The sequence below is a fragment of the Echiichthys vipera genome (genome assembly GCF_963691815.1).
Source record: "Echiichthys vipera genome assembly, chromosome: 1".
Taxonomy (NCBI): Eukaryota; Metazoa; Chordata; class Actinopteri; order Perciformes; family Trachinidae; genus Echiichthys; species Echiichthys vipera.
In genome coordinates, this window is record NC_139826.1 from 25321140 (window position 1) to 25346978 (window position 25839).

General features: G+C 37.9%; 1 protein-coding gene across 1 annotated transcript; it reads left to right on the plus strand.

The window, feature by feature from the left end:
* Positions 1-1582, plus strand: calca (calcitonin/calcitonin-related polypeptide, alpha; the record flags this gene model as incomplete). Its single annotated transcript, XM_083934109.1, has 3 exons — positions 1-89; positions 386-517; positions 1405-1582. 3 exons carry the CDS (start codon positions 1-3, stop codon positions 1580-1582), a joined length of 399 nt encoding a protein of 132 aa, XP_083790235.1.
* Positions 1583-25839: the final 24257 nt, after the last annotated feature.

Below are 25839 nucleotides of genomic sequence, written 5' to 3' on the forward strand. Positions count from 1 at the left end.
ATGATAATGCTGAAACACTGCTGGACTCTCCTTCTTGCCTATGCGCTCATCATTTGTCAGATGTACATCTCACAGGCAGCTCCATCCAGGTGAGAGTGGTGGCATTATACCTGAAAGTATAAAATATATTAACCTTGTAAAAAATGTTTGACTTTTATTTGAATGTATTTAAGATTATTTTTCACTTTTTAACATATCTAATCAAATATATACAGTATATATATTGACAGATATAGATCGCAATTTTACTTCCTGTAAGTTTTAAACAGATAAAGATTACATAAAGTTGGCATTGTGCCCCTTACTATTGTTTTTGTCTGGATAAGATAGGCCATTTATAGGCTCAATCAAGAGAGATCAATCTAATTTGATGTGTATTTTTTAGAACTAGTAAGGAGCAAATGTCAGATGGTATCACACTATCAAACGATGATGCCCAACGGTTACTCAGAACTATCAAGGAGTTCATGCAGATCACTTCAGATGAGCAAGACCACCAAACAGCTGATGGAAACAGGTATGAGTTTTAATATTTTTCATTATAGTATAGTAAACCCTGAATATAATAAAGTTTAAGTACTGTATAGGGTGTGGTATCTATCTATCTATCTATCTATCTATCTATCTATCTATCTATCTATCTATCTATCTATCTATCTATCTATCTATCTATCTATCTATCTATCTATCAATGTATCTATCTCTCTATCTCCATCTATCTATCTATCTATCTATCTATCTGTCTATCAATGTATCTATCTCTATATCTCCATCGATCTATCTATCTATCTATCTATCTATGTATCTATCTATCTATCTATCTATCAATCTATCTATCTATCTATCTATCTATCTATCTATCAATCTATCTATCTATCTATCTATCTATCTATCTATCTATCTATCTATCTATCTATCTATCTATCTATCTATCTGTACCGTCAGTAAAGCAAAATCTAACACTTTTGTTTGTAAGCCCAACAGCTTCAACTTTGATGTTTATTATTTATCAAGGTATACAATTATGTAAATAATGTACTCTCTGTCATAATCCCTTAACGCATGGACTGCAGTTATTTATTTTTTCATTCATCCAGTTTTTCCACTGACTAAATGTGCCTGAAAGACAATGTCCTTTGTCAGAAAACTAAAGAGAGCATGACTTGAGAGAACATGCGTGCATGATAAGACATTATTACAGAAAATTAACCGAACCAGAGCATGACAACTTAACAAAAATATTTTGGTTAACAAGATATCTTCATATGTCTGTTGGATCTGTTAGCATGCATTTGAAATATTCATTGAGCGCATGGCATTTTAGAAAGGATGCATGGTAATATTTATCTGCATGCCATGGTTACTGTAAGCCTGTTTCTGCATGTTTGTCTTTGTCTCTAACAGCTTGGATAGACCCAAGTCTAAGCGCTGCACCGGTTTAAGCACCTGCGTGCTGGGCAAACTCTCCCAGGATATTCACAAACTACAAACCTATCCCCGCACCGACGTGGGAGCGGGAACGCCTGGCAAGAAGCGAAGTCTATCTGAGCGATATGAAAACTATGGCAACCCATACAATTGAAAAACATGTTTTTTTTTTAGCCCATCTATTGCTCTGTCACTGAGTTAACAGTTGCTTGTTCATCCTGCCCTCCATTCACAAGACTCATGCATGTGAATCATATTTGTCTGACTAACTTCATAGAAACATCTTTGGTTAAATTTTACACTGGCAGAATTTTGACAGAAAACAGAATTAGCTACAAAAATTGTGTTTCTTATGTGGTTCTGTACAATAAAATAACATTTAAAAAACCTTTCTAATGTTAAATTATTTTTCTCATGATAGTTACTATGTTGCCCCTTTAATTAATTAATCTTTTACAAAGAAGCTGTTTTTAATTCATTAAAGATTGAAAACAAACATTACTGATAATGAAAGGAGAAAAGGGTAAGCATGACTGCCTATAATGCCCATACATGTATTGAAATATTTTCTTCTATGCATTTCCATTGTATTTTATTTATTGTTGATGATGCTAAACAATTCTGCTCAACCTAATATCAAATATCATGATAAACTGTGTTCACTATCTTTTCCATTCTTACAAGCAATGCAACAGCACAGAAGCGGGCGTGCAACACATCCACCTGTGTAACCCACCGCTTAGCCGACTTCCTGAGTCGGTCAGGGGGACTGGGACACAGCAACTTTGTTCCCACCAACGTAGGTGCCCAGGCGTTTGGCAGACGGAAGCGACGTGGCCCTATGTGAGCATAAGAGTGGATACATGGTACGTTAGCACTCTGTTTTTCCCATCAGTATTACTGGTGGACTCAAGAGAACGATTTTTACAAAATAATTGTGTTATGTTAAGAAAGGCTTCTTGCTTGAATTCTTTCAAACACAAAATCTACTTTTATTTGACATATTTGATGTTACATGAGTGCAAGCTATTATTTTACATTTAAGTGAAATCAATCAATTGTCAAACATGTTAATAAAATTATGACTACATAGAAATTGGCAGGTTCTCAGTACCATGTGAACTGTTAATCAAGTATCAACTCAAGTGCCATATATTGTCCAAATGTTGTTGTGTTTCAACTTTACATATTTTTTAAATGTGTTCCATCATTTATAGATCAATAGGAATTGTGGAATTCCTATAATGGGTACCTACATTTGACATTTCCTGATATTAAACATAATGATCAATATGTCATGTTAAGTTTGGACATTAGAATGACAACGTGGCTCTACAGTCTTTTTTTGTGACAGCTTCAGTGTTTATGAAATCAGTACAAAGTGTTTATTGCGAGCCATCCTGGTGGTCAAAAAGGGCCACTAAGTAACTTTGATCCCCATGTCTCTATACCCATATTTTCTGTGGTTCTCAACTGTCAATTTATGAAATATAGCCAAATACCCCTTAAAAAATACTTTCTGAATACAAATTATTTCAGAAGTTGAACTTTTTGTTTTGTTTTCCTTCCACTTTTTGGTTCTCTAGGACCAAGTGCCTCCTTTGAGTGACAACATTGCATCATCATCTACCTGCAACAATTGGAAATGAGAACATATACAGTATTCTTCATAAACATGGACTGTTCCGTGTTTTCAGACTCCCACCAGAAAGTTGTCAGTATTCATCAATAGTATGTGCTTAAAAACAGATAAATAACTCTGTGTCATCATCATCATGGAAAGGTTACTTTCTTTTGCTGAGAGGGATGAGAGTGGATTCAATCTCTTTCTTGGCTTGTGACTCAACTGGTTTTGTGACTTGTATCTGCAGTACCCTGTGTTGAACTATAAGTTTTATACTGAACATCTGCACTACCACCAAAACCTTTAACAACTGTGATTGTCTTGTGTCTTGATCTAAAACACTTTACTAGATTCCATTATAGTGCCCAATGCAAGTGTGAAAAATGTACTTATGATTCTAAATATTGTAATAATCGTGATCTGAAAGCATAAATAAATTGTATTTTACCTACGTCATGTCTTACTGTATTTCTGTTTGATTGGCTGCAAACCATAATGGGTTTTCCAGTAGCTTTATCTATTCATTTCAAAAAGGTTAACATATATGTTATGAAAAAAAAACAGTAAACCATGCTATCATGACATCCACTTTTCACGGGATCAGAGAGGACACATTTGATTCACTACGTATAAATAATTAAACTTGAATGGGACTAATTTCATTTCTTTTTTGGAATGAAATACAATAGTAAGCATGTCTCAACATTTCCACCATTTGATCAAATTTATGTTTTATCTTTACCTGGCTCATTTTGCCCTCCAGTGGTTACAATAAGTTACTACTTTTTCATGAAATTATATGATGAGCCTGGTTGATTGACCTCAATATCTCTTTGACCGAAGCTCAATAGAAAACAATGTGGAGATCGGCATTGAGCTCTTCTCAACGTGTGAGATTAAGAATGATACAATACAAGATCTTAACTAGAGCATAAATAACCCCTGTAAGATTATCCGGAATGGAGGACAAAAGCCCAGATGTACAACCGTGGAAAAAAAAAAGGTTCACCAGTTCACCTGCTTTGGGACTGTCCTGCTGTTAAAACACTCTGGTCAGAAGTAAAAGCCTTTATGTTCAGTCTGTCCCATAGCATGCCTGCTGGGACTAAAGCCAGACAATATTGTTGGTGTCACTGATAATCGGCTCTGGACATTGGGTTGTTTATCCACCAGAAGAATAATTCTTCTAAACTGGAAAGAACGTAAACAAGCCTGCTTTTCTCTAGGGACTCATGGCTGGGGGAATATATGGACATGTGAAACAAACGTGTTTGTTAAAAGACTTTGATAAGGGCCTGGAGGACAACTAGGATAATGTCAGCAAGATAGAGCCTCCCTCCAGAGCAAGTGTCCTTAAATGAGGGTTATGTTTAGCCTGCAAAGAAAGCTGTAAATGTACATATAAAAGAATTGGATACAGTGTTTAAAGTGTGGTCCGCTCATATCTATGAAAGCTGCTCAGTGGCAAATTAAGCCAAAAAAGTTCAACTAACGCCGGAAAAATACCTGGATGATCGACGCTTTACTTCCACACTGTTCGGCCCATAGAGCATTAGAGACTTCACTCCAGCACACTTGAACTGCTCATCACGAGGCCAAAACCATCCCTACAGTCAAGCATGGTGGTGGCAGCATCATGCTATGGGGATGTTTTTTCAGCAGCAGCAGACTACTAAGGATAGAGGGAAAGATCAATGCAGCATGTACAGAGACATCATGGATGAAAACCTGCTCCAGAGTGCTCTTGACCTCAGACTAGGGCGACGGTTCATTTTTCAGCAGGACAACGACCCCAAGCACACAGCCAAGATCTCAAAGGGGTGGCTTCAGGACCACTCTGTGAATGTCCTGGAGTGGCCCAGCCAGAGCCCAGACTTGAATCCGATTGAACATCTCTGGGGAGTCTGAAAATGGCTGTGCACTGACGTCTCCCATCCAACCTGATAGAGCTTGAGAGGTACTGCAAAGAAGAATGGGCAAAACTGCCTAAAGAGAGGTGTGCCAAGCTTGTGGCATCATATTCAGGCTGTAGAGGCTGCCAAAGGTGGTTCTACAAAGTATTAAGCAAAGGCTGGGAATACTTATGTAAATATGATTTCTTTGTTTTTTAATTTTAATACATTTTCAAAACTCTCAAGAAAACTTTTTTCATGTGGTCATAATGGGGCATTATGTGTAGAATTTTGAGGACAGAGATTAATTTAATACAATTTGGAATAAGGCTGTAACGTAATAAAATGTGTAAAAAGTGAAACGCTGTGAATACTTTCCGGATGCACTGTACATTACCCATAACAACAGTGCAGATTTAAAGGAGAATATGCTAGTAGTTGCTAACGTGATATCAAAAAACAGATGAGGAGTGGGCTACACAGGTCTGCTTACCTCTATCTACACCGCCCCGGATTTTTTCTAATTTTTAAACTTGTATATGGTAAACGGACTTGTAGGCTACTTATAAAGTGCCTCTCTAGTCTTCACTCTCTCACTATTCCCTTTATAGTGTTCATTAAATGAACTATAGCGGATGACAAAACAAGAATTCAGACACTACACTTCTTTTTCTCAAAATACGACTGCATTGCATTGTGGTATACAGTAGTAAAATCAAGGGTACATCGTATGTACACTGAAATTAGCTGTCCATTGTGAGATTTTATAGTTGACTATTGAATGAAATTAACTGAGAATTCCAACATCACTACAAAATGGCAAACGCACTATATAGGCTACATGTAATGCACAATTTCCATGGCTGCAGCTGGTCGTCCACATTAACATCAATGCTGTCAAAACATCCGGGACAATAGACGAATCCAGCGAGCCATTTGTGTGTTTCACCATCTAGCGCCGCCGCCATTACTGCAGTGGCGTCTCCTTCAAGTATGCGCACGCTTGAATGGGAGCTGTCATAAGTGTTCCTTTTCTACTTTCACTTGTACTTTTTATGTGGCATTACTTTTGACAACGATGTCTAGGAAGTCGGGAAGAACCTCTGCAATTCTCTGCTGCTCCAACAGCAGCGGGAAACTCCAATGTTGGAAAAGAAACTGTACGCAGCTGCCCCTGTCTGCTCACTTTAAACGCCTCTATCAAGGCTGCCGTGGTTGCACAAAGTAAATTAACTCAATGTGGTGTTATTGTGAAATATAACATAAGTTGCTCTAATTAGGGCAACCTACTGACCACAATGTAAATGTAAATAATTACAAGTACTCTTCATGGGGTGAGGGTTGTATAAAATTGAAACTTGTAATGATAGCTTCCATACATTAACACGCATACTGAAGGGCGATGTCACCGCAGCAATGGCGGCTTGTCCACTTCCAGTACTTCGTCGGATTTGTCTATCCGGCTGTTAAGTTGTGACGTAATGCCCTTTCAAAATAGGATTTCCAGGTCCATGCTGGTCCAAGCCTTTTCTACAATGCTGCAGTGCTGTGTTCCCTGTTGTTTGAACGGATCTGAATTAAAAAAGCAACAACATAATTGTCATTTCACCTCTTCCCTATGGATGAAAAAGATGTCTAACACAATGTCTTCACATGTTCGGCCGTTGTTGTCTGTTTTGTTTCAACGGAGCGTTTGGACCCGGAAATCGTATTTTGAAAGGGCGTTACTTCAGACTTAACAGTGGATAGGTCTCTTATCAAAGTCACTTACGTATAACTATTTGACAGGTAAATGCCCATGTACAAATAAATAAATAAAATAAAAATAAATTAATTATAGTTGCACTTCATTGCAGATCACCCAGTAAAAGCACCACGAAAAGAGCGGAAACAGAATCAGAAAGAGATAATAGGGACTTTACACCGCGACAGTTGACGGGATGGATACGTCGTTTCCAGAACAGTTTGCCGTACAGATGGGCTACAACTTCAAGAACCCATTGGAATATTTTTGAAGGTATCCCTTAAATCATCGCTGCCTAAAGTCCCTAATACCAGCGAACAGCGTTTGACTGGTGATACAGTAAGGTTAGGCCCGGTAATGTTAGCACACCGGAAGACCTGTAAGACCTCCAAGACGTTAGACGTGGAAAATGACGGAGCACTGCCTTAACAGTTACCGAGGCTAGACAGGAGAGAGGAGTCAGTTCTCGGTGACTGTTGTATCTGCTCTCACCCCAGGCAGAGTTTCTAAAGAGAATAATATACAGTAGGTGCCTAAAGTTAATTGGCAATACAGTGGCTTCGCTTAAAATCTTTTTTGGGCGTGCAATAAATTGGCAACTTTGGTACAGAGAAACATCACTTCCGTGGACAAGGAGAAAATAAGATAGCCGTGGTTTTCAAACGTGGCGAAAGTTAGCCTAACTGTTATAATTGTAATAATAATAATTAAAGGGCACTGATGGTTACCAAGGAGACGCCGGAGAAGGTGCATGACAAACGACAGAGCTCAAGAAATCCCTTGACACTAGTGGGTGACGTTTCAACCAAATGTTAGTAGGCTAATGTTTATTTGTTGTTGTTTTTTACACATTGCCTATGTGCATATATGCTGTGAACATAAACATACTGTAAATTAGCATTGTTGTCATTGGTCTCGCTGCTGTGTGCCTCTGTAGCGTTTAACATGTCGCATTGGTTTATCAATGTTGATAGATAAGCCTATAGCTGTGGGTTTTGATGTTGAGCTCCAGAGGCCATGAATGGCTGACAGATTCATGAGCTCAGCTCTTTAATTTGGGCCTGCCAGACTGTAAAAGCTGATCCTATGCTCTACTCCATTCCTTCAACTGGCATTTACAGTTGCCTCTTTTTCCATCAGTGCTTCAGCAGAAACTTCACACATCAATGCATTGCTAATGCGGCTGATTATTTCCATACCCTGTTGTGTATTTTTGTTAAACATTTTGTTTAGATGTTTTATCCATGCAAATCTTTGGTTAGTGGGTTAGTATTTGGTAGTAACAGCCATTTATACAGCTAATGTAAGGAGGGATGGCATCTCTCCTAATTAGCCAAAACAGTATACTGCAAGCTATGCAACAATTGTTTCTAATGTCTTACAGATATTACTTTGCTCAACCTTTTGTCAAGATAATGTCAGCTTGCATGGACACCTTTATTAACTGTATTGCACATATTTTGAGAAACCAGGAAAGACTGCTTTTTTAGTTCAACATATGAATTGTTGGTCGGTGTGTAGTATGACAACTCTGAATGAAAGCTTTGCTCTCAAAGAAATATCTGTCTCTGATATTGGGTCCTCCACTTTTGCAAATGTTCTGTTATAGCAACAGTTAGTCTGACCTTTTCTTGCAGATCAAAGGATAGGGAACCCTCTAGGAAGCATTTGTTATATGCTTAACAACCCCCTTGAGTATTGTCAGTATTTCTCTAGAGTAACAGACCCTGAGCTTCATGGTGGCTAGTCTTCCCTAATTGACATGCTTGTTCTACCAGTTGTTCAACTCCTTCATTCTTGTGTGTCTTTAGGGAGAATATGCTTTGTTTTAAACTTAGAGTATCAGCAACAAGGGATTATTACAACATAGTACAAAATACACTGTGTTGTAATCATTTTAGCAATCTACAAAGTGGGCGTTAGTCTGTTTCTGAAAAATAAGCCATTTCATAAGTCATTTAAACTCAATAATATCAAGTGTACAGTTTAATTGTATACAGTGGACCAACATAGGATTTTTTGCAACAACTTTGTCTGCTTTTACTGTCACATTTGTATACTTGGACATATGTTTACTGATATGCTATTATGGTGTGGGGATCTATATATATGGTAGCAGTTTGACAAATGTCCAGTGTTTCCATATGATGACACAGAGTATGTATTATCGATGACAGTGTCATTGATGTGAACACCTGAAACCCAGCACACTCAGTATCATAATGGGAATTAAAATGGTATTATTGATACCAATGTCGTTACCGATGCTGCCGGATCACAACTGTTTATTATCAGAAGTAATAAACAGCGATCTGAACACATAGATAGATGAAATTTCTTTTAGGTTTTCAGGTTTTTCAAAGAAAAAGATCTGCTTAGCCTTTCTGCGTGGAACTAATGTTATCATAACTGCATGCCGTGGATTGGTTCTTCCTCTTTGACATGACTCCTTCTTGTTGCAAGTTTCCAGTAGCGTAGGCACATGAGTTTGACGTTTTTTGCAGTGAACTGTCAGAAAAACACACTGGGATTGATTAAAAAATAATTGATAAGCTTTGAGGCATCTGATTACGTTTCTGATTCATGTCTGTTACCGGTTCTCAACTGGAACAGGTTCTCCATTCTCATCCCTAAGTATCCTCCGACTGCAGACCTGTGTCAGGCCTGACACATACTTGTGTGTTGTTTCACTGGTAAATACTGATTCTACTGTAGGTATCGATAGGGAGCTATTTTCTGCCATTTTCGCAGCCTTTCTTTTTGCTGTTTCCCAATTTTTACTCCCTCAGTAAACATTTAGTGTGCAAATTTACTTAATAACCGAAAACTACAGAAACAAAAAAACTAGTCGCATATTGGTCTGTGATTGCCATTGCTTAATATAAAGTAAATACACACTCACACGTTTTATATTCCACACTTGCAGTCTAAAGAAGTTGTAAATATTGAAAAACAAACTTGATTGTGTCTGTGGTGGTTGAAACATGTTCAAGAGAAGGGCGTGTTTGAAATTTGCAACTCTCTCTCCCCTGAGTGTTGACAGACAACACACATCTCAGTTGATTAGACAGATGAGAATGGGGCTACTCTTGGATGTGAGTAGCCATGTGCAAACTTCCAAGCAGAGCTAATGAAGGAGATGAGGGCTGGTGTTCGAGTTAGTTCAGAGCCTCAGGGGAGCTGTTCGAGATGACACATCTCTGAGTGTCTGGGGACGAGCATCTGTCACTTTCGCCTCATCACCATCTGGATGACTGAGTGAGTTAGTTGTTCAGCACAGGAGCACAGATTTTATGTGTGTGCTGGCTGGTTGTTTGGTACAAAACTTTCTATACATATGAAACAATACTTTTAGCTTCCATCACAGAGGGTAAAAGAAAAAAGGCGAACACTTTGTCCTATGGCATGCACCCCTGCCTTAACATCCTCAGGATAATGAAAGTGGATATCGGTGAAAAGCATCTGTCAAATGCATGTTTATATCCGACGCTTTATTTTTGATTCAGACATCTCCAAAATGTCCAAAACACCCTTCTCAATAACACTCCTATGTCCCGGATGAAAACATAGGGTAGATATAGACATCCTGTTTTATTTCATTCCGTTACCAACACTTACTCCTGTCAGATCTGATCTGATTATCACAAAGCAGTTTCATTGAGTTAGTGGCTGAGAGTCTTGCTCAAGGGCACAGTGCTCAATGGTGGTAATGAGGACGTGACATTCTCCGATCATTCACGTCCTTCACCTAGATTTATTCTGCCAGTCCAGTGATCAAACCAGAATCCCTTTGGTATCTAACATTTTAGCCATCAAAATGCACTTACCACCTTCAATATCTAAACATGGCTTTTTAAAAAAAAAATGTTTCCATGTAATTTTTTCCCATCTGTTATCTATTTTGTGTTTCTGCATTTATAACTACATTGAAGGGAATTTTAAATGCCGCGACAATGTATGGTCTAATTTCTAAAATAAGGTGCAAATGCATGATTACTCACTATCTACTTTTATTTGTGCTGCAGTGCCACCACGTGGCTAAATACGTGATAGCATGCAACAACAGCATGTTCTGAAGACACACTGTGACGACCCTCCCTGCTCTCTCTCTCCCTCTGACATCAGCAGGGTCGTCAGCAGCATTGGCACCACCTGGGGTGTGACGACCCTCCCTGCACTCTCTCCCTCTGACATCAGCAGGGTCATCAGCAGCATTGGCATCACCTGGGCTGTGAGAGTCTGGGTGCTTTTAACTCTCTCCTGGAGCTCAGTCAGTGTGGCTCTCCTCCCAGAGACACCTTGTTCAGTTTTTGTTTGGCGTTTGGGTTTCTGTTCATCCTGCTTAGAACATTACACACACACTTCTTGACTCATGCATTCACCTACACCACCGATTCCACTGACTACACACGCCATGATTAGTTTAGGTTACTTTTTAAGTGACTTTTTCTTAAATAAATAATTAGTTAATTGTCTCATATGTGCATCTCCTTGCTTTGTCATGGCGATGCGGCCTGGTTTGTGACAACACCTTTAAGTGATTAGCCCTGTTGCAAAGGAAATGTTAGCCCTGCAGTGCGATTTACAACCACGAAAAGCAAGCAGGCTAATAAACCGATCTAAGCGACAAGTTCTGTTTGACCAGGCGCTCCACTTCAGTGCCCAGGACAATGCAGCACCTAGACATGCTATTAAACTGAGAATTTTAATTAATAACAATTAATGATGATACAAAATAATGTTGGATTACCATTCCTTATTTCATGGGCTATTTGGGATTTTTGGGGTAATGCATAGGCTATGTAATAACTAAAACAAAAAATAAAGCATTCAAATACGGATTTGGATATCGATTACCGTGGCAACGATTCAAGCTTTGATGCATTTTGGCCAGCCCTAGCATCAAAGTTAGATATAACAATATACAAATTCAGTGGTCTAGTCTACTGCAACTCCTTATTGTCATGAAACACTAGTACATTTGTTATATACAGTACAGTACATCAATGATATGTTGTGCTCAATTAAAGCTTTCATTCTTTCAGTGTGGCAGTCTATGCTAATGTGGTCCTGACATTTGCCATTCACACACCAATAACTATTCTCAGTTCCCCAAAACACACTCTGCCGGCTTAAAAAGCCTTTTTAATAATACAACGCTTTCATATTATATTCATGATGCGCTACGGTGAACACTGCAACCAAGTCTGCTGGGTTTAATTTAATGTAATTTTAGGGCCGAATTTGGCTTCCTACATGTCAGTGGTAATGAAACTTTTGTATTTGATTTAGATAGCCTGCATTTGGATTTTCCCAAAGACTTCCAAGATTGCAAGATGAACTTGCATAGCATTAAATCCAAAGGGAAAAAATAACCCCATCGGGACTCTGATAGGGATGCATTGGGCTTTTTGAATATGTCCCTTCTCAAACAGCATAGTGTCTACTAATTATTTTTAGTGTTTGGTTTTAGCAATTCATCCAATCTGAATCCAGTAACACATCTGTTTCTTTTATCTGAATCCTTTCAAGCTCCGCATGTTTAGAAAGTGAATACAAATCTGAGACTGAGATTGTGAGCTACTTTTAACTGGCAGTTTTTTTTCTTTCAACATTATTATTGTTCTAATGATGATGTTTTAATTTACAATCTTTTATAAACAATCTCAGCAATCATTTTTAACTTATTACTAACTCTCACTAGCACATATGAGCAAAATGCTAATATAGGTTTTTCAAGAACTTTTAATATGTATAATAGTACTGCTATTATTTTCCTAGCCTTACTCTACTCTTCCCAATGTAAACTTTACTCTAAAGATGAGTGCAGAGTACTCTATACCAACCTAAGTGCAAATAAAAACCAAAGAACCTTTAAAAGTAGAAGACTCCACTGACTTCATAAAAACGTCTGCTCTATTGATCTATTAAAAGTAGTTAAAACTCGTCTAAAATATGTAATGTCTATTCAGATACTCAAGATGGCAGCAAAGAGCTATACAACTCTGCCCCTGAATTAATAATTGTTTTGTTTTTGAAGCATATTAAAAAACTGTTTTCTGTTTTCTTTTCTTCTGTGCCAGTTTCATACAGTACATAATTAATGCAGAGTCCTTTCCTTTCTGGTTGTAAAAGTGTCTAATCAAACAAAGTATTCCAGCAAAAGAAAATTCATGGAATGGTTCAATACCTCAATGAATTTGTGTATGAGATGAGGATAATTGATAATAATTCAGTGTCAACGATGAACATATTGAACACTTTATGTCAGTATGATCTCTCGTCCAAAACGGAGAGGTTTTTCTATAATTCCAGATTTGGTCTATGTCTATGAATAAGTCAATATCTTTATGTGCTATGTAGTAAAAACACCAATGCTTATTTGCAGTCAGGTTGTCAATAGTGTTAACCACTCTACCTTAGTTTTATTACACTTAATTATTTTAGCAAATTAAATGGCTAAATCAGAAAAATGTCAAAAAGTCAATTCACTGTCCTTTTTAATATTGAATTAACACATTATGGCAGTGCTATTGATTATCAAGTTAAATCATCATGAATGTCATCATACTTTATATTTAAGAGTAAGAGACGTTCATCTTTTTGCTTCACCACAGCTTTTTTGACACCCTGGTTATCAAACACAAGCCATCACAGCCCTTTTTGGTCACTTTGGTCACAACTTCAGTCATCACTGGGGTTTATTTACCATGTGGAACAGATATTTCTAAAGACAACATTAAACAGACTTTGCAAGGCATGCGTTGTGCTCTGTCAAAGATTTAGCTCCTTACACAGCCTCTCTCGTTCTCTCTGAAGGACCCCTTTGTAGGCATAGGAATGCCCTGTGCGTACTCGGAAATGTAAAGCAGGCCTTCTATTCAGATATGCATGCTGCTGTTGATGAGGATCTGTTAAATTGTAAATGACAGAGAGATTTATAAAATACTGTTTGATAAAGATGCCTATCCAATATTCTCTAAAGGAGACGCATACAACATGTAGTCCTAATTGTTGGACCTCTCATTAGGGCGGCGTCACGGGACCTTGCTCAGATAATGAAATAACTGTAGTGCGACGGCATTCATCTTCGTCTTATGTATCTTCTGATCATACATGCATTTGTAGAAGCTGCGGGGCATAATCTTACAGCACTACTAGTGGCTACATTACCCACAGCTGATATAAATATATTGACCACTTTTATACACCAAATTGTGTGGAAAGTTTCAGATGCTATTAGACATTTGGAACACTATTACACTGTTATTATTGTTGTTATTACATAGTTATAATGCCCTTTTAGGCATGCAATCAGAAGGTTTTTTGGTTGAACAAAAACTGTATTATAATTAGAACACAAGGGGAATATTTTAAAAAATGTAAGTATGTGTACAAAGTCTCCCTTTTGAAAAAAGATAAAGTATATTTTTTTAATGCTGTGGATGAGCAAGTGTAAACGGTATGTTGACCGTTAATTTTCATATCACGATATACTGTGAAACTAGTATATTGCTTCATGAACAGTTTGATTCATGAAGAAAAGCCAGCATTTTGTTACTTGCTGTTGTAGATTTTATTTTTATGCTCTTTTTTTTATCAAACTTAAAAAAAAAAATTATGGTAGCAATGGACACTTTTAGTGTGCACTTAAACATCTCTCCTCATTCCTCTCCTTTGGAAAAAGTTTCTGCTAAATTGACACTATTATCATCATGACCTCCCATTAATCTGTTTTACTTCCACACACAGACACTAAAAAGCAGGCAAAACATTAAATAAAAGATAATCAATATACAGTGCTTTTGTATTCATGATCCAACAATTTAAATCTTTGTGTTCCTAAGTGGTCCTAAAATAACCTAGTATTTAAAGCCTTAATGCTTTTACACACATATTCTTTTAGTGAAGTTCCTTTTATGCAGCTGTACAGTAAGCTTATGTCACCCTACACAGTAAATTCTTTCTTTTACAACTATTGTACAGTTAGGACACCATCACACATCCCACCTTTGCCCTTTTATCACACAGCACGCACCACAGATAGATGCTCACACGCTGCTCATATTGTCTCCCAGCCACACTTTTAACTTCAAAGCCCTGCTCACCCTTGTGTCTCAGGAGGAATGGAGGCACCATAGCAGCCAGTCTTCGCTGCTTTGCCATGGTTAACTACGACCGCAGGCTGGAGTACCTCCCCATGCCTCCTGATACTAGAGCAAGGGTGGTGGAAGGGGGAGTTGGCGTCCTGCAGCTCCACAGCACACTGCCTTGTGCCTTGCCATCACATAACCTGTCCCTGCAAAACAGAGGTGCATTATGCACCATGTTACAAGGATACACTTGTTGAAAACAGTGTATGTATAATAAAAAGCATAGGTAACCTGCGAACCAACGTGTGCTTGACCACATTGGCTCAGTATACTGTAGATTTCTTAATGAGAATATTGCCATTAAGACAAACATTTAAAGAAAGATACGTTTTTGTGCCAGAAAAAGAGATTAGAAGGGTTGAACATCAAGAACATAGTCTAAAATGAATGAAAACAAGAACTTCTTCTATATTTTTTAAAATTATGTCAGTATGTTTGATGTATTTGTAGGCACATTGATGTTTTCTTGGGTCTGAAAAGTGTCCTCCCTGTTGAAATGGTTGTTCAGCTCAAAGGAACAATGTGGTGGATTTACTTTATTATGAACAAAGCCTTTGTCTGAGGTGCTCACATACTGAACGGGGGTCCAGAGTCCAGAAGCAGCTTTGAACTATCAGGTCAAAGACATCACAGAACTGACGCGCTGTTTCGCATTCATCTTGTACCTCACACAGGAGGCCCGTCACATTTGTCCTTTTGATTGTCCTCCATTTCTTTAAAGGTCTGGCGCGAACCATAGGTCATCTGGAGGCTTTTATGTGGAGAAAAACAAATGTTGTGTTCTTATTCTTGCTCTGCACTTAAGGGGAAGAACTGCACAGGGATGAAGGCGTCCTCTTGTGATCATGGCTCCCTCCCTGCCACAGTAAAGAACAACAATTGAAATTAAACTCTGAATCATAGTAAACGATTACATTTAGCAAAAAAATACATTTTAATTGAAAGACAGATGAGGCTATTCACTTATCAATATAAAGGTGGGCATAGATATGAAATCCACTGCCATGAAATATGCAAAGCAAGCCCACCACAGAGAATAGCTGAAAACACAGGTTCTTTTGATGTTAAGACCTTTGGTTGTGCATGTCTTCATTCAACTAGCCTGTGGATGTTTTAACCTTCTGTAAAACTTGCTCCAGCACTGCACTCTCCCTCTCTACACCAGAGTAACGTGGCTCTGCAGTTCTGCCCATGATTTTTATTTTATGAACGCTCAGATTCTCTTTGCCCACCATAGCATTTCACTATCCTGTTATGACTGTGGACACCAACTTTCTGTAATTAGTGCAATTCGGCTATTACGTAACATCTCGGGCAGTGTTGCTGGTGTTGTCTTCCCACACAATGTTTTGATGGCCTTAGTGTTAAGGTGACTGCTACTACTTTGGCAAAGTTCACTGCATTAATTGATAACAAAAGACAAGTAATGTTCTTCAGAAAAATAAATAAATGTATTACAATTGAAAAGAAATGCCTTGTTTTGCAGTAGGGCTGGGCTATATGACGACGTATATCGTCAAAATGTTATAAAAATATCTATTGCATGTATTTTTCTATATCTTTTTTATCACAGTGTCAAAAAATCTGAATATGTACATCATTTGGATGGTTGATTCTGATCCTTGCACTTTATGTTCATTTTGCCTTAAAGTTCTTAGTAAATGTTTTACTTTTCACTCATCAAGTATTTTATTCACATGGACAGGAGTATACAAACATAGGCTTTACAATGTGGTTATTTCAAATTAGTATTTATTTTTTGAATAACTAGAAAACATGTTGTATTGTAAGACTTAGGCCATATTGCCTAGCCCTACTTTGTAGGTAACATTATTTTACTATTTCTCTTTTGCACGCACACCCTCTCTCTCTCAAACAAACAAAATAAGACAAATGGGACTAATAATCAATCAACCGTGGAACACGTATCCTTTGACTCCAGGCTATTATTGCTTGGGTGAGCCCATGTGTGTTGTGCAGTATTGACTGTTTCAGTTTTGATGATCCATTCTCAGATGAGAGGAAACATGTCAGTACTGTGAGCATCACAAAGGGCAGATGAAACACAAGTCTGCACATGCTAGAGCAGATAATTACAGAAAAATATCATCTTCACTCAATCTACGTTTTCTCCCTCATTTTCCTTGTGATAAAGTCTCCTGTCAGAACTGTAAGGACTAGGCAGGGTCCTAGCAGTGAACGAGACACTGCTGGTCTTACAGGCTTTAGATGCTCCTGAGGAGAAGCTCAGGATTAGTTAGTATTCACTGGACATAACAAGGCCTTTGATGTAGCCAGTATTCTCTTTACTCCCCCAGAGCATCAACATTTAATGAGACCTGATATCAGCCTTTTTAGGAGCTGTGAATATTTCAGATAGAAAACAAATTGTATTTACCCATATCAACAGACCATGCGGTGGTCAAAGGTTCATTGTCACCTGTGAGTTCTAAGTGATATACTGAAGCAATGCCTTTGTGTAATGGGATATGTTCATTAAAACAGACCCATTTCACTCTCTCTTAATCAGCACCACATATGTCATGGGAGGATACTGCCTGAAGCTAAAAACTAGTGCATAATTTATAACTCCAGGTCAGGCTGTGCAATGAGTGCATATTATCTCAACAAAGATGCATTACTCTCCCATCATTTCATATTTACAATTATGTCTTGATGTGCCGCTCATTTAGCACACAATGGTGCAATAATCCTCTTGATGAGATTTCAACACTTGAAACACTTCAGTTGTCAGACTATCAGTACACAATAAATGAGATCTTAATATACAGTAAGCACCTTTCTCTCCTCAAAGTCTTCGGCGGCAGTATAACACACTTTGTGTTGTGTGTGTGTGTGTGTGTGTGTGTGTGTGTGTGTGTGCGTGCGTGCGTGCGTGCGTGTGTGTGTGTGTGTGTGTGTGTGTGTGTGTGTGAGTGTGCAAGAAAGTGTCACAGTGAGCTGTGACACTGCAGGTGTTTAAACTGTGGTGATGTAATTGGTCACAAGGGGAATAGAAACAAGAGCTTCACAGTCCTTGATTTGATCCCTTGGTTATTGATTTCTCAGTCTGCTTCTAACAGAAATAATTGCCACATGTAATGTATTATTCAATTACAAGACACTGCTCTCAAGTTTGGGTTTGATGGTCCTTTTTGAATCACTGAGACCTATAGATAATTCAACACTGTCAGCCCATTAAGCAGCGCGAATATTAAAAGGTATGCGTTAATCCTGCCTATTTATTAGCAACTGTGACATTCACCAGTGCTCAAAGTTTCCCATTTTCAGCCTTTGTATAGTTGAAGGAAGTGAGCTTAACTTTGGTTCAGATGAAGACATATTCCGTTATAGTGACCAGTATCTGTTATATAGGCAGTTAAGCTATTTTAACTGTTCTTCGAAGCTAAATCAAAATAATAGAAAAACCACACTATTGTACCTGTGATGGTGTGCAAGTCTGACATACCCTTTCCTGTTTTTAAAGACTGTGAGATTCAAGTAAATTTATAACCCAGTGAATCAGACAAACAAGTCTACAGGACAACGCAACAACATGACATGCTTTTTTATTCTCAACTTATAGAAAGTAAAGTGCAATTAATGAAATTTGCAACTTGATCTTTTCTATGATTTTTTTCTTTTCTATGGATTTGTAACAGGGTGCTTTCTAGATTTGGTGTTACATTTATTTTCGTCACTACATTCAAGCTTAGCAGTAGGGCCCAGCCGAAATGGGATTTTTGAGACCGATATGAAACCTATTTATAGAGGGAAATAAAATGATTACTTATATGGAGGCCGATATAGGGTTTTTTTGAGCTGGAAGGAAAATAGACCTTTTGTGGCTTGTACAAGTAATACTCTGCAAAGGTACAAAGAAAGCTGCTCCTAAAATACCCCAAAAAGAAACTTTATAAAAGAATCATTTAACATAATAAATACAATGCATTACAACCAATTCTAGAAAAAAACACAGAGAAAATAAAGAATAAATAAAATAAAGTAGATAACTAAATAAAGATCAGTACTGTATGTTCAGTTCTGACCACGCTCTGCTGGACAAACTACGTAATGACAGCATATCCATTAAACAGGATCACCCTAAGGCATCCTTCTCTGCATTATATGTTCTGTCTAAATGTATTTTCATATTGCTATATTTGCATATATCAAACCACAACGTCAATACCGATATCTGGATGTCTGGCTCTACTTAGCAGCAGGATTCTCTTTGTGTGTGTGAATGTGCCTGTGTATGTATATACACATTTCATGAAGAAAGTGCTTACACAAGCTTACTTTTGTAAACTTAATACACACCGAAATATTTATTTGTTTCAAGGACACGTGTTTTTGGTAACCATTTCACCTTTGATTTTGTTTTCTTGTAGACATTAATACAAATATTAATATTTTCTCCATAGTGTGAAAATCCACCAAAGGACTGATTTATCTAAACCACTGAATGCTCACCTGCTGTTACAAATTGTGTCATTTTACCTACAGTGTGGTGGCCGTTTCTCTGTTTACAAGATAATACTCCATGCTTCATTTAGCTCTGAAGAAAGATCAATTCTAGTGTTAAAATCTCTATCTCTCCATTGCTGTGCAGCACTGTGTGACACAGTTTTAATGATCAGCCATCCAGCACTTGTTTACAGCTCGGCTTCCCAGTCATGTTCTGTTAATACCCACTCCTGTTAATATTTATCGTCAGTCTTAATTGGTTTGATGTCACTACACTGGTGCTGCTGTCGGCTTGCTTGTTGAACTGGCCTCGGTGTTGTCTTTATTATTGTGACAGTCGAGTCCTGTTCATTAAAACTCTTGTTCATTAAAGTTTCACTTTCCATTTTCATCAGTATGAAGCCGATTCTGTAAATGCAAGGGAGCTGCGGAAGAGTCAAACCCTGCAAGCGATCACAAGGGAGGTGCATAGTCTGTATAAATTATCAGGAATATGAACTCGATCGAAGATGTAAATTGCACCAATGGTTAGTTATGTGGGGAATTGCCATGCATTTCATGCAGCGATAATAAAAATGAATTTTTGAACAAAGAGATCTTAAAATAATATCCAATCTACAGAGAATACCCACATCAAACGAATAATTAAAAGCTTTGAAATGTATCTTTGTGGTCAGAAGTACGAAGCCCTAGCCCTGTGAATATTGTGCTCAATTCAAGTTTGTCAAAAGGAAAAACAAAACCAGAGTTAATTAACCGTTATTACAGTCCTTTTCAACTTAAATTTGACTTTCAAATATTAGCTCTTATATATAAACTATGCTTCTGGCTTCTGCAAATTAGCTTTAGTGAATCTCCTCTAATTAGGCCTCGTTGAACCCATGGTAACCCACACACAATAATATTAATAATTAAGCAGCATAAGATGTATTTAAGGGTAGTCATTAGAGTGCATTTTATTTGCATTGTAATAATCTGGAACACATCACCTTTACAATTTAGTAAGACTATAATCTTAGGTCAGAACAAAATTAAATGATGATTTGAATAGCTTTCACTGGGCTCTCAAGAAGTTGTCATTGGGAAAAAAGTACAGCTTTGTGTTCTAAAGCCCAGTTCATTTTAGGTCAGACCAATTTTACCCAAGCTCTATATTTTATATATTTTCAAATAGATGGGGCAGTTAGCATCTCATCATGATATTTCTTTGTGGTCTTTCACATTTAAACAGAAGATTACACTGCAAAAAGCTTTAGTTTTAGCAGTTAATTGCTAAACCTTATTTCTGTAAGTTGTCCAGTAAATAATCCCATATAAAAGCACCGCCTTGTCTTTGTAGAGCATATCTGTGGTAAAATTAAAAAGTGTGGTTTAGTAAAACCTGCCCCCCAGCCCTACTTCTCTCTTCCCCACCCACTTGCCCTCCTATCTCCATCCTCCTGCCATCTCCCTCTGTCAACAGTGATTTTGCCTCTTGCCACTGATCAAACGCACCTGCCAAGCCCTGCTAACATTCCCGAGCATGTTCGCTAATTACCCACAAAGCCTTCCAGACTTATACTCCTAATAGGGGATTTGCCTCAAATCGGGGGCAGGGTTGCACTACATTACAATGGTATTTATTTACTCATTTGGGGAAGAATCTCTTGGGATAATGTGCATTATACATGTTTTAAGCCAAATAAAATTATAATTTTTACATGACTATTGTAGCATTTTGAATGAATGTCTCCCTGTGGTGTTACCATTTCTCAAATGGTAAATAAGGGTAGTAAAAAGAGTTAGAGACATTGTCATAATCCTCTCTTGATTAACATGTCATTCAAAGCACTCATATCCTACAAAGGCATTGCAATCAGGGAGATCAACAACAAAGCTTAAGGCTGATTATAATTCTCTTGTTTCAGTGTAATTAGACAAAGGGGCCTTTAACTGTGCACTTAATATGGGAAATGATCGATTATGTGCTCAACAAATTGCCAACTTACTATTGTTACAGTTGGTACAATGGATGCCATTGAAGAAACATCCCCTGAAATTACCAGAAAACATGTTGTTCTTAACCAATGTCACACAATATGTGTTTTTTGTTTTCATCATATTTTTATTTGGGATGGGTATACAAAGATCAACAAACTATACACAGAATGTCAGTATGGAATATCCCATCCCTCCACCAACACTCCACACGATATCTTTAAACAGAATATAAGATATTATATGAAGATTTTAAAGCCCAATATAAAGGCTGTGAAGTCTTTACATATTATCAGATAACATGAATAACAAAACCATAAAAAGGGCCATAACTCCTTCTTTAAAAAACTCTTTATTTTCCATTTAACTGAGGTCAATTGTACACAAGGGTTTCTGCTTTTTTTTTTTATTTTAAAAGAAGCTCCATGTGGATGCTTTTTTATGCACTCAGGTACCTCATACACTCAACACCCCCCCCCCCCCCCCCCCCCCCACAAAGACAAAAAAAAAGGGAATCTGAATGTGTGATGGGCCAGTATCACTAGTATCCATGTACCAGCGACTATTGCCCTTCTGTTGTGTTGACGTTGTTTGCATAAAGTGGCCTTCTGGAATTACTTAAATGTACATAAAAAGTGACTGCCATCCTATCAACCCGAAAGCCAAACTAGTCAAAAACGTATTATGTTAAATCTCCAAATGTCTACATCAGTACATAAGTTATAGAGACATTTCAAAGCATGTCAGATTAAGTGTCCTACAGTTTCAAATTTCTTTTAGCATGGCGACTCATTTTCTTCAGGTAGCTAAAGTGAAAACATCCGCAAGGTCAAGTGTCAGGCTTCCCTCAACATCCTGAAAGAAAATCTCCCTGGTCGTCCTGTGCACTCTTTTTCTGAAAATGTTTGTGGCTTTTGTAGAATATGAGTCACATATAGGAAGTATTGTGATGGAGTCTGCACATACAATTTAAATAATTTCCACTCCATTTAAAATTAGCTATATCAAATATAGGTCATTGCATATAAAAGCTTCTTTCTATTTGTTTTGAAGGGGTTGGTGGCAGTTGAAATGTCATGTAAAAAATTCTGCGCATTAATTTATCTTTGCCAAACTCAACTCTGTATCAGGCAGAGACCCAGGCATTGAGGACTACATATGGGCCTAGTCAGTCGGTATGAGCTTCAAACATCGTTTTTGTCAGGAGGAAGCAATCACTAGGGAGAACGTTTACTGCCTATCCATTTAAAAGAGAAACAACTTTTCCTTATGCCTGCTGCTTTCTGCATGGTTAGTTCCCCAATGCTGCTCTAATGGAAGGCAACTCACTCTCACACAAGCATGGTGTGGGGAGAGGAAAAATATGTTATGGAAGAAGTGCTTGAATGCTCCTCAAAACAAACAAGCCTCACTTGGTCACCATAACATCTTTAGTGGAGGGGACAAGGGGGTAGGAGGGCTACGAGATAAACCCACTGTCTGTTTTCATGCTTTGTCAGACATGTCTAAGGCACAGATCAATCCAGTCCAGCTTCATTCAGACACTTAAATCAAAATGAGAGTAACAATATTGTGTGGCTGCAACTCTTATACGTGACTGTTGAAATAGCCATGGGGTCCTTTTTTTTGGCAATATATTTATGAGTGTTTTTACATGAACGTGCATATCCCCTTTATGATCGGATTATTGGAGTATCCCGTTCATGAGAAACCCTAATATGCTACCTGGAGACCCGGGATCGGAATACTGCTTCATGTATATACCTTATCCCGGTTATTGAGCGCTCAGCCAAGTGATGTTACATTAAAGAAATACCATACAGTGGAAGCAGCGAAAAAGTCTCACTTTCTGGAGCGATGTAGAAACAGAGTTTTGTCTTTTGGAAATGAAAGAGGTTGTATCTTCATCCACTGATGTGATAACGTAGCTCCTTTCAGGAATAGCTCGGTACATAGTGTATGTGCCGGTGAAGAGAGGCGGTGGTGTGAACTCAGAGCAGACGGCTGTAGTTGGTGATTGGCGCAGAGAAGAAATTAGCAGTAATGTTGAAATAAATGTAATAAATGTATAGTGTAATGTTTCATATTTCCTGTTGCTGGTTTGTTTTTGTAAACGTGGCGTCTGAGTGGATAAACTACAGTAATCAGATTACAGGTATTTATCATGTATAGGGGGAATGTGAATAAACTTGATTTCTCTGTGAGAAATAAAATAAACACCAGATCCCAAATGTGATCATAACCAGGATAAGCCTCATAAATGGGTTATTCATGACCATGTAAACACACTCAATAAGCTACCAAAACACAAAGAAAGTGCATAATTGATGTAATATCCCTTTAGAATATATTTATCCCTAAAAATTGATTGATGTCTTTATATAGTGTTGGCTTGCAACAGATAAAACAGTTGCAATGTTAATTAATAAAATTGACTCTACAGGAGGCAGCTTCATAAACAAAAACACACATAGTCACCCACCTGTAAATCTCACACACACACACACACACACACACACACACACACACACACACACACACACACACACACACACACACACACACACACACACACACACACACACACACACACACACACACACACACACACACACACACACACACACAGAAAGAGATTTTTATTTTCAAAGGATGTTGTCAGTAGGAGAATAAGCAATGGAGACACCACACGTTTGTAACCTGCCAGGACTGATCCCCCCAGCCTGTCTTCAAAAGCAAATGAAGAGTCTTAATAAAGGCTGCCATAACATGAGATCTTTTTAAGTGAGACACCCTCCTTCCTTTACCAGTCAACCCCCCGTGGAGTAAAAAACCTCTCTTCACCAATCTCATTTCCACTAATCAATAAACTTAGTCTTCTGAAGACAACCATGCAAAGCCATGGCTCTTTTCTTCTCCTCATTGCCATGTAGAAACAAACATCACGCTCTTATTTATGCCCCACTCAATAGTTGCTGGTCGAGACAATATACAAGAATAATTCCAGATTTGGCTGCAAAATTGAATTTAGCAATTTACATTTCCATGGCATTTCCTTCCATCTGTGATCAATTCAGGTTATTATAGCTAAAATAATAAACAAGATCCTTCTCAAAAGAAGGATCTTGTTTTTAATGTTACAAGGCCAGACTTTAGTCTTTTAAAGGAGCTGTACTCAACATTCAGAACATTAATATCCCAGCAAACACATATTTGCTGTGTAAAGATATAGTAAAGTAATGGCGCCCTGAACAGAGAGTGAAGTCACTCTCTGTGTGTGTTGTAATCTGAGTTTTTCTGTTGTTTGTTTTGATTGCCTGTCCGGCTGCGTGTGCATGTGGCTGTGAAAATGTTGGTATTTCAGGTATTAGGGAACTGTCTGTGAGAGCCGTGTGGAGGCAATCCCAGACCACTTTTCTTTTCAGTATGTCGAGTGCAGCTCCTTTTAACAGTTTATTAATCATGAATTACTCATTTTCTATAAACAGAACACAAGCCCAATGTATATGGTGGTGTATTCAGAATATGTTATTTGCTTGACTTGTATGCTGTAATGGTTATATGACTAGCACAAGTGTTGGACTGAGACTGTGTCAGTGAAGACCAGATGGTGGAGCCAAAAACTCACAAGAGAATAAGTCTGATTTCTAACTTGTTCCGATTCTCAAGTTTCTTGGTTGGCTCTGTAGTTTCTAGTGTCTAGTGTTTTGTGTGTTGGTATTTGCATGTGTTTGTAGGTATGTATGAGTGCATGTGTGTTTACCCTAGATTAAAAACACTCACTTGAGAGAATCAGAGAACAGGGCTCATTTTCTAACCACCCCCATCGGCCAGTTCTGGGCTATGGATGAATAATGGCTGAATTCAACTGTGCTGAAACAGAAACCCATTCCACACACTCTGCAAAGCTAATAGCCAGAGCAAAACAACCACATTTGAACATTTACAATTAAGAAAGCTCAGTGATTGAGTGTCCGGGTGACTGGTAAGTCACGCCTCAGAGTGAGATAAAATGCTGCTCCTGGATATTGCTGAATGCTTCACAAAATCCTAACTATGTTTTAGATGTGCCTCAACAACACTGGGAAATGAGTCAATTTGACAGGGAAGCAACATTTTGTATGCGATGAGAGAGCATAGGGAATATAGGCATTGGCATGTCTAGAAATCAAATTTCTTTGATGGCAACACTTGGTTTAAAAAATTCAGCCACTATTGCAAATAAGAATTCTTATCAGATACCTGACTGGTGAGTATGATCTCATCAAGATTTATTGGCATCATTATATAGATACAAATGTTTAAGGGAATGCTTTATATTCCTTATTTTTAATGTTTTGAAATATATATTCTTATAATCATACAACAATAATTATACTTATTCATGTGTAAGCTTTTGGCATCGCAACAATAACCGTTGTAATACATTGCTTTTAGTCAGCACATGGTTTTCCTCTCTTGCTTGTTCCTCTCTTCTTGGTTTGTTACACAATTTTCCAGATACTGCTATTATTAAGTCTGGAGAAGACAAAAAATGTTAGGATATTTAGG